Source organism: Triticum urartu, chromosome 3A, assembly GCF_056163025.1.
Source record: "Triticum urartu cultivar PI428250 chromosome 3A, HENAU_Tu73, whole genome shotgun sequence".
Classification (NCBI taxonomy): Eukaryota; Viridiplantae; Streptophyta; class Magnoliopsida; order Poales; family Poaceae; genus Triticum; species Triticum urartu.
In genome coordinates this window covers 69,466,521-69,476,859 of record NC_141875.1, presented here as the reverse complement: position 1 = coordinate 69,476,859, position 10,339 = coordinate 69,466,521, and the positions used below count along the sequence as shown (strand labels likewise).

The 10,339-nt window shown below is 51.2% G+C and overlaps 1 protein-coding gene across 1 annotated transcript; it reads right to left on the bottom strand.

Moving 5' to 3' along the window:
* Window positions 1-4,922: 4,922 nt before the first annotated feature.
* Window positions 4,923-6,866, bottom strand: LOC125542907 (zinc finger CCCH domain-containing protein 2-like). Its single transcript, XM_048706132.2, has one exon. It carries the CDS (start codon window positions 6,738-6,740, stop codon window positions 5,580-5,582), a length of 1,161 nt encoding a protein of 386 aa, XP_048562089.2. The 5' UTR covers window positions 6,741-6,866; the 3' UTR covers window positions 4,923-5,579.
* Between the last annotated feature and the right edge of the window lie 3,473 nt (window positions 6,867-10,339).

The following is a 10,339-nucleotide window of genomic DNA, read 5'->3' as shown; positions in this document are numbered from 1 at the left end:
CCAGAATTTACGCGGCTTTATCGCATCCCCGCTGGCCTGCATTCAAGCCAAGTCAGATGATCTCAACTCTCAGGATATGTGATCCGGAAGCTCTCAACAAGTTTATATGTTTAATGTAACAGGTTTCTTTTAAGAGATGATCTGAGTATTATTATTTTCAGATAAACAGACGATCCGAGTTATCTTCAAGAAGATGCATCCATCTCTCTCGTACGCGGCGCCATACGCATGGCCAGAGGCGACTGAACGGTGGCCATCGGCAAGACCAAACTATGTATAAACCATTCTGTGTAATCTTTGTGTTCACTGAACCACGGCAGTGTGACCTCTAGCAATGTTCCAACGAGCGAACTTTGTCATTAATAGTTGAGAGCAAAGACGAGTTGAAATAGTGCCTCCTCCTCTGCCTAGCGTCGCTGGCCACTTCGACCGTAGCGGCCACCGCTTCCTGCCGTTGATCACCCTGATCACGGCAGCCACCCAATTCATCTTTGATCCCTCGTCCTTTCCTCTTGGCTTGTCGTTCCCTTGAGGGGAATAATTACATGGGTTTTTCGCTGGTGGCACGGTTCTCGTGATCGAAACAGCAACTGAATAGACTTTTTTTTTTTTGAAAATGATTCAGATCTATTACCAAAGTTCGCTGGAAGTAGAAAACACCTCAAACGTAATAAAAATTACATCAAGATACCGAGACCAGCAAACAATCACTACCGCCATCAGAACAAGCCGCCGACGCGCCGCTGTCGCCGCTCCCTTATCGGAGCCGACTTGACCTTGTCGATGACAGCCGGGAAGTCTTCTTGCACGTGTCCCTAAGGAGATCGCAGTCGTCGTCGGGGTCGTCGAACCCTTGAATAGATCTGATATAACTGACGCAGAATCTCGCCACACGACAAAAAACCCTAACCTCACCACCCAAAGAAGATGGTAGGAATCTACGCCGGAGCTCCTTGACCATGTCCAGATGGACGAACTCGAGGAGGATCAAAGCCCGGAAGACAAAACTCAAAGAACAAGCACCGCCATTCATCCGAGCGCCGCACCTGCGAGGACTAAAAACCTAACCTAAACTACTAACCGGAGCTTGTGCACCAGGATTCCCCTCCTCGCCATCGGCCGCCGGAGCGGCAGGCAAAGGGGAGGGCGAATCCACGGGCTCGCTGGCAAGTTTGGAGGGGAAAGTTTGTCCTAGCCGCCAAGAGATGGAGGAGGGAAAGAGAAACCCTAGGAAGGCTGCCATGTAACTAAATAGAGACTCGATTAGTCTCATTCTTCAATCTAACTTTGGTGGTCATGCTTCTCGTTTCAAAGCAGAGAGTCTCCAAATTTGGTCTTTTGAACTCCGTGTTTCTTCTTGCAATGTGGTTTTTTTATCATCAAAGGGTGTAATATTACCAATGATTTGGTTAGTTTGAGTTTTTTCCTCTAGGGATCTCATGATCGAGACGCTAGGAGTGATTATCAGCGTTTTCAACATGAATTTGGTCAAGGAAGGAAGGTTATTTCAAGGTCTAAAGATCATAGATAATATGCAGATGTTGTCCAAGTTCCTAGAATGTTCGGTGATCAACCATTGTTGCAAGCTCTAGCGTTAATCGGGATAATTCAGTCTTTGACCACTTTGATGGTCATCAAGCTTATGTTTCGTCAACTTTAACTACTCCCAACAACATCACCTTGGGTCGGGCGAGATCTTAGGGTTTTCAAAATTCTGCCCTGAATGCTCTCAAGCCTCACCTTACCTCTCTTGGTTCGGCCCAGACCCATGTAGGGATTTCTTTGTCCGGTGTTTGGATTATGGTCACTTGAGGCCCAGATACCAAAATCGGATCAAATGTAGGGGTTGTAAATGGTTTTGGCCATGTTATTGCCAATTGTCGGTCCAAGAATGGCCACTGGGAGATTATGATTTTGGCTCCTTTCTCTATTGTTCCAAATCAGCCCATTGCTTCCGAGATTATGTCTAAAGGGAGTAATCAACGTTTGCCCCCTCCGAGACGACGAATAGAGCTGCCCTAGACCCATTGCAAGTGATTTGAGGTCTTTTACTGCAGGACACCTACGTACCTCGCATACTGCTCCCCACTCTTGTGCTTCCCCACCTTCCCCATCCAGGGTTATCTCTCCGGTGAGCTCGCCAAAGACGACCTTCCTCTTCAACCCTACGTCATTCCATTGAACATCGTATACTCCCCTCCCACCTACATTTTGCCAAATTGCACTTTCTTAGAATCACTCCCAACTTTATTTCTTGATCTCAAGGCGGACCCATTATCTCCATATCCAAATTTCCTCCAAAATCAGTGTCTGTTCTGTGGCTTGTAATTCTAATCCTCGTCATATTGCTGGGAATATAGTTACGAACTTGAACACTACCATTTCAAAAATTGCTCCCAAGGATACTACTGAGAAGAAACTTTCCAATCCAAAGAAGAAGGGAGACAATGAGGGCACAAGCAAGAAGAAGGTGGCCCCAATGTGTGAGGATTACTGACACCAAAGACTACAACATCAAGAATGCACTTAGGAAGCGTTCGGAGTCCCTCCGCTCCAGACTCAGCTCGCGGAGCTGCAGACTGAAATAGTGGAGCTGGAAAATACGCGCTCCACGGCGGAAAGCCGAACAGGCCGTTAGTTATGATGGAAATGTTCTTTTGGACTATGAATGTAATAAATGTGAGTCGTCGGGCCTTGTCTTTATGTACTGGAAAGTCTAAGATTTTTTATCTATGCAATTAACTCTTCGATATACTTGTGTCTGTATTTGTTTCCCTTCCTGAAATTTCTACTATCAGATAATTAAAATCCAATCTAATAGCTAGAAAGTTTCCGATCCATTCAGGTTTTACGATGAATACAAAATGAAGACTCTTAACTGGAACAACGAAGAATAAATTATACTTCCTCCGTTCGAAATTACTCGTAGCAGAAATGGATGTATCTAGAAATAAATACATCTAGATACATCCATTTACACTAGTAAATTTACAGAAAAATTCCCCTCTGTTCCAACCTATTGGGTGTGTCCTTTTGATGTGCACTACCAAACACCCATTCAATAATGCAGGATTCAGGTGGATGCAGCACAACAATCATGTGTTTTTTCCATTCAAGTGTTCTTCATCACTACAGTGAACCAAAGAGATCCTCAATGGAGCAGCAAGCAATCGACTGATCGTGGTAGGTGAAGGGGGGCCTACGCATTTCAACCCAGCGAGCGAAAAGACGAGACTGCACCAACGCCACAACCAAACGCCGTGAATGTGGCGAGCGAGGAAAGGGAAAGAACCCGTGGTGAGCAGAGCAATCGAGCAGGCGTCTGCATCTGAACCACTACCATCATTTCTCTCTCTCTTTTCCTCCTGCAAATGACTATCACTTCTCCAATGCTGTGCCTGCTGCGTCCACTGTTACTTTGCCTTTGGCTTTCGTTGCAGGTAATTATCTTTGACTTTGCCTTTGGGTGCAGGTAATTATGAGTTGGCGCTCGCCGTAGGCCCCTCCCCTCTGCGCGTTTTGATGATGCCGTGGCTTCGGCATCTGAACTGAAAAGAAGGGTCGCGTTCAGTTCAGTTCCACCTCAGGTTTTCTCTTGCTCGTGGCCTTGCTCTATTCACAAGGATGGAATGGTACTCCCCGGTGCTCCGGAAGATGGTGTAGAGTGGGATAGCACAATCGTACAAGAGGCTGCTGCTATGAGATACAGATAGAACCTGAATCGTCGCCATCTACTACTACTACGATGTTTGCAGTCGTACTGAGCGAGGCTGGTGCGTGAGCGCGACGGAACGATTTTTGGAGAAAAAGAAGGAGCTGGAAACCGAGGAATGAAAGCTGGAGAAGGAACAGAGGGGGCGGAAGGAAAAGAAGATAAAGAAGGCTCTGCCTGTGGCCGCTGTCTCGTAGAACCGGACAGGCCTCGGGGCTTCCTCGACCACACGATGCAAAAGTCGCCGAGGACGCCCGCACCACGCCGCGGGCCGCGAGGCCCCACTCCAGTACTGCTGCTCCATGCCAGGCCAAGCCGAACCGATCCGATCGATCGAGTGCCGCGCGGCGCGGGGCGAGTGAGGAAGAGTCGCCGCGCCCATCACGTCGCTCTCCGGCTCCGGACACGCCACCACCCCATCATTCCACCTCCTCCCCTCTGATGGCGCTAGATCTCCGAGATTTGGGGTGGTGGCGCGACATTCCTCCGGCCCCGGTCCAGTCGCTCGATCACTCCGACTCCGCTACGTCGTCGTCGGAGACGAACACATGTCCGGCAAGGAGCGACGCGAGAAGAGGTCCGGATCAAGCTCGGTCACGCAAGAACTACCGATTGAATCTACGACGCCATAACTATACGTGACGTGACGCAAGAGCAACCAAATAAGGCGAAACAGAAACGTACCACTCCGAGCGGAGTACAACCGAGAAAAGGAAGCGGAGCACTACCAAAGAAAGTCCGCCATGTACTACGATGCCCGATCGACCCCGAGAAAAGGAAGATCTTTGGCTGGCATGTGCGACGGCGACAGGGACGACGCGCACGCCGCCGGCTGTACCAATCCCCTCCCGGCAGGGCCAGCGCACCCGAGGGGAAAACGACCAGGTGGCCACTCCGGTGCCGTCGCGCTCGCCCGCCCGCCGGTCTCTCTCATGGGGGGTTCCACGCCCACATCGCCCCCATACTGCTCACAGCCATCCGAGCTCCGCAGCCACCATTGTCGACCATGCCGCCTCAACCGTCGCCGGACACGCGCGCCGGTCACCACCACGTCACCGCAAGCGCCAAGAACAATCACACTCGACCATTACATTTCATTCCCACTTTTACTTGCTGGAAAGAAGAGATAGATAGATGTAGCAAGACGTGCAACACAAGAAAAAGGGGTAAAAGAGTAACCGGGAATATTTACTTTACTGATAGATAGATATAGATAAACATCATTTACTTGATAATAGCAAAGGATTACACAAATACATTGGGGAGTTCGTTCATCGCCATTGGATGAACAGGGATTAAAGGCTGCTAAGCAGCTAAGGTACAAAATATGCTGTGGGGGATCATCATCCTTACGAAGGAGATTACATTAATAATTAACAAAATGTGAAATCAACTAGAGGGCGGTCGAAATCGGTCTTCGGACGACGATAAACAAACACCAGCACCGGTAATCACAGGAATCAAGTCCACCTTCCAACCTCATCTTCACCATCCATCCATGCTTCAGCACCTATCCACAGAGAGGACGGACCACCGCCGCCTTCCAAGTTCCAATCCATCTCTTCCCTCCTTTTTTTGGTAACATTTTTTTGGGTAAATTCCTACACTTCCTCAAGAACCCCAAAACAAATCCACCCATCCATCCATCTTCATCTTCATCTTGCCTCCCTTCCGCCAACCAACCGGGAATATTCACATGGGAGATAGATAGCAGCTATGTACAGGAATTTGCAGCAACTGGAAATAGCAAAAGAAACTCGTGGATATTTTTTTGGGGGGCCATTTTTCTTCTCTTCTTACCGCCACCTCCGCCGTGAAATCTTGTCGAGCGCCTCGTCCCAAAATGAACTTCGAAGAACGGCTTGCCTCAGTTGATCAGGTCGGAGACCCAGCCGACGTCGGGGCCTCCTGCTCCGGCACCGACGACCTCGCAGCTGCGGGGCGCGGCACCGTCTCGGCTCAGCCGCTCGAACACCTTCTCGCGGAGCGCCCTCCCGGACTCCACCCTCTGGACTGGCTCCTCGTCGTCGATGAAGCGGAGGTTCAGTGGCTCCAGGTTGGCCATGAAGCTGGAGGCGCTAGTCTGGGTGCCCATGGGGGTGGTGGGGAGGCTGTAGAGGCCGGCGGCCTTGGGCGAGCCGTAGGCGGCAGGGGAGGTGGGGTAGCCGGCCCACCCACCGGACGGGGACGCCTGCGCCTTGGCGAGGCGCAGCTGGCGGAGCGAGGCGAGGACGTCATTGACGGGCGACCCGACGCCGGGCCAAGAGCCGCGGCGGAAGGAGGCGGCCCCGTCGGGAGACAATGGCGGCGACTCGGACGGGGGCGACTTGGGCGGGGAGGAGAGCAGGGTGCTGGTGGGCGAGGAGGACATGATGCTCTTGCTGAGGTAGCTCTCGAACGCCTGGCGACGGAGCGGCGAGCCGTCGTAGGACTCGGCGAGCGGCGAGAGGGGCGTGCTCCGGGGGCTGGAGTGCTGGGACGGCATGGCGCGGAGCTGGTCCGGGGTGTGGGCGAAGAAGCAGACGCGGCGGCGGCAGGCGGTGCCGTCCTTGCAGGGCTGCGTGCGGTAGCGCGCCGGGTGGAGCCAGCACTCGAAGACGCCGTGCGCGTACTCGCAGGCGTCCCCGCGCTTGCAGCCGCCCTTGCGGAAGTCGGGGCAGGCGGTGCCGGAGTAGTGGTACTTGCGCGGGTCGCGGCGGCGCGCCTTCTCCCCCGGGTGCGCGAAGGGGCACTCGGTCCAGTCGTGGCTGCGGCCCCTCGCGCAGCGGCGCACCTTGAAGTCGTACATGCGGAACTCGTCGCAGGCGTAGGCGTCCACCGCGGCCGCCATGGCCGCCGCCTCGTCCTCGTCCTCGGCGCCCGCGCCCGCGCCCGCGCCGACAAGGTCGTTGCACGGCAGGTACTGGCGCAGCGCCGCGAACAGGAACGGCGTCTCGTCGCCTCCGCCGCCGCCGCCGGCGTCGACGCCGCTCACGGGCAGGTGGTTGCCCCACGGCGGCACGCTCACTCCCTCGCTCATCATCATCATGTCTTGGCGCTGCTCTGCTTGCTCTGCTCTAGGGGAAGGAAGAAGAGATCTGGTAGTGGAGGACTGAGGCGGAGGCTTGTGGCCTTGTTGTGGGTGGGTGTGGGACGGATTGTGGAGAAGAACACCAAGCGGCGCGCGCTTATAAACACCCAGGCCACGGCCGGAGTAACAGCGCGGTCGTACGAACTAACTGACGCCGTTAGCGGGGCAGCCACCCCTCGCCCCCCACTGACACTTCACCCCCACCCCAACCCCCCGGCCCACCGTCAGCGAGAGGGGACGACGGGAGGCGGGGATAAAGGCGGGGTACGGAGCGTTACACGCGGCGGGCGGGGAGGCACGGTGTCAGGCATGCGGGAGGCGAGGTGTCTCGCGGGGGCGTTGGGCCGGGGACACGTCGTGGCGTGGGGAGGGGAGGGAGGGAGCCCTACGACGATCTTTATTTATTTTCGCCCTACGTGTATAGATTGGGGGTTTGGGGGTTTGGGGTCCGGTCCGTCGTCGCGTCCGTCGGGGTGGAAGGGAAGGGAGGAGGAGATATTCGTTCGTGTAGTTTCTGGAAACCTGGGGTAGGGACTGGTGGGGTGGCGCGGGTTGGACAGATGCACGCATGCAGATGGGTGGTGAGGTGGGGTCGTGCGGGCAGTGGCCTGCTCGCCTTTTTTTTTCCTTTCCCCTGACCTCGCATGTGCTTGTCACCTGTTTGGCTGCTTCCGATTTTAGAATTATCCTGCCTTTCCACTTAGCGTAAGAGGAACTACTATGGTGTATGTGTGTTTCTGTGAGCTGCTGGTATGTACTCCTCCGTTCCGAATTACTCGTCACAGAAATAGATGTCTCTAGATGTATTTTAGTTCTAGATACATTCACTTTTATTACGAGTAATTTGAAACGAAAGAAGTATGTATGTATGTATGTATGTATGTATGTATGTATGGGGAGGAATTTGTTCGGCCGTCAACGTCCGTAAATTTCCTAGTAATAGTAGTACTTGTTGAAAACCAGCATAATCCATGAGCGTTCTCCCGAGTGTAATTTGCAAGGATTTTCCACGGGTACAAGATATTTGTTAAAAAATAATCACAAATATCTAAGGGAGCAGAACTAGATATTTGTGTGAGCGGCGAGGATTAGAGGTAGGGGGAAAGTTTCTACGCTGTCGACGTCTATGTAATCCTTAATAATTGAATTGTACGTTAGATACTTATAACCTTAGTTTTGTCTTCTTGTGTTCGTGTCCAAGGGTCTGTATATTTCAACTGTGTTAGGCATGTACAATGCATAGCCTCAAGGTGATGCCTCAAATGTCACGTAGGATCGGATATGATGTAAAGTAGGTTCAGATAAGGAAGCAGGATCTTTTCCAGGAGGCGGGTGCTTGAAGAGAAAAAGTATGGTCCGGTGACAAAAACTGAAAAGGTTAGAGTGAAAAATAGACATGCATCTGTACTAGAGTCTTTATTTTCTATTTTCTTAATGAGGCCCACTAGTGGTAGCTTGCATTGGGGAGAAAAAATAAATGTAGGTGCCTCAAATTACTTTTTGTCATGGGGCATATGTATTCATATGCCACCATTGTACCTGCCCTTAGACGTTCCGCAGACAGCCGTTTGGTTGCCTGCTTGATGATCTGGCCTGCAGCTTTGGCTAGGTTTGAATGCTTGCCAATTGTTTTGGCTTCCTAATAAAAGATCGTAGATTAAAAATAAACTTAACCTCAATTAGTTAGTTAATAAAATGGGCATATTGTACTTTTCTAAAGAAAAAAAGACAAAAATAACAAAATATCTAAGCATACGCGCACGGACAACCGCACACCTTTCTTTCTCTTGTTCATGTTCGCAAAGGAAAACACTAGTTATCCCACCCTTCAAGCCACTTTGCAACTCGAGATGGCGGTGGCAGGAGGTCTCGTCGATTTTCTTCTTATTCATTTTCGCAAAGAAAAGCATTAGTTATCATGCCCTTCAAGCCGCTTTGCAACTCGAGAATGGCGGTGGCAGGAGTTCTCTTCGATCTTCCTCTTGTTCATCTTCGTAAGGAAAAGCACTAGTTATCATGCCCCTCAAGCCACTTTGCAACTTGAGAATGGCGGTGGCAGGAGGTCTCGTCGTTTTTCTTCTTGTTCATTTTCGCAAAGAAAAGCATTAGTTATCATGCCCTTCAAGCCGCTTTGCAACTCGAGAATGGCGGTGGCAGGAGTTCTCTTCGATCTTCCTCTTGTTCATCTTCGTAAGGAAAAGCACTAGTTATCATGCCCCTCAAGCCACTTTGCAACTTGAGAATGGCGGTGGCAGGAGGTCTCGTCGTTTTTCTTCTTGTTCATTTTCGCAAAGAAAAGCATTAGTTATCATGCCCTTCAAGCCGCTTTGCAACTCGAGAATGGCGGTGGCAGGAGTTCTCTTCGATCTTTCTCTTGTTCATTTTCGCAAAGAAAAGCACTAGTTATCGTGCTTCTCAAGCCACTTTGCAGCTCGAGAATGGCGGTGCTAGGAGCTCTCGTCGATCTTCCTCTTGTTCATTTTCGCAAAGAAAAGCACTAGTTATCATGCCCTTCAAGCCACTTTGCAACTCGAGAATGGCGGTGGCAGGAGTTCTCGTCGATCTTCCTCTTGTTCATCTTCGCAAGGAAAAGTACTAGTTATCGCCCTCAAGCCACTTTGCAACTCGAGAATGGCGGTGGCAGGAGCTCTCGTCAATCTTCCTCTTGTTCATTTTCACAAAGAAAAGCACTAGTTACCATGCCCTTCAAGCCAATTTGCAACTCGAGGATGGCGGTGGGAGGAGCTCTCGTTGATCTACCACCATGTTAACTGCAAGCCATCATGGCATCAAAGCCTCTGCTCCGCCGTACGAGGGTGTTGAGTTCATCAGCCTCATCATGGATGCTATAATAGGGACTCTTAGTTGTTTCTCTATCCTATTACGATGATTGCATGAAACTATGAAAGCACATCCAATCTCTTTGGTGGTTTTGATAATTCATACCAACATACATATCCTTGAACTAGTGATTTCCTTCAGTATAGTTCAGGCATGGTTCTTATAGGTACAACTTGGGAAGTGAAGGTGAACCCCTAGAGCTAAGGATGAGCTACGGACAAGGGTAAGATCAAGCCTAAAGGCTCTTTATTCTGTACTTTTTTTGCGGTCATCTTTATTTTGTACTTGAGTGATTAAAGATCGCATTGAGTCCATAAGTATACCAATGACTCCTATAAGGCATGTTGGAGTGCCCATCTTCATGGGTTCTCCGCGTGCGAAGAGAGGCTCTTGGACCTCCATCGCACGGTCATGTGTCGTGGGGGACACTCAAGGTCAACACGAGCCATTAAATCTGCGTAGACGACTCACGCCTCGGTTACCCGGCTGGACGGTCCAAGACGGATGGACCGCCTGTCGCGTCCGCTCCACCAATCATTGGGCGGCATTAGACGTTGCAACTTGATAATCATCACATTGTATAGCCCTGACACGTTGGCGTCTATTCTAAACCTGTTCATGGACAACCCGTCCAGGAGGCACGAACCCCGAAGCCCGACATTCAGGCCGGGCTCGGGCTCCGCTTTCTCACCCAAGCCCGGCCCAAAAGCCTCAGA

What these genes read in the sequence shown, in the direction of transcription:
- LOC125542907 (XM_048706132.2), bottom strand. Translation starts at nt 6,740, where the DNA reads ATGATGATGATGAGCGAGGGAGTGAGCGTGCCGCCGTGGGGCAACCAC.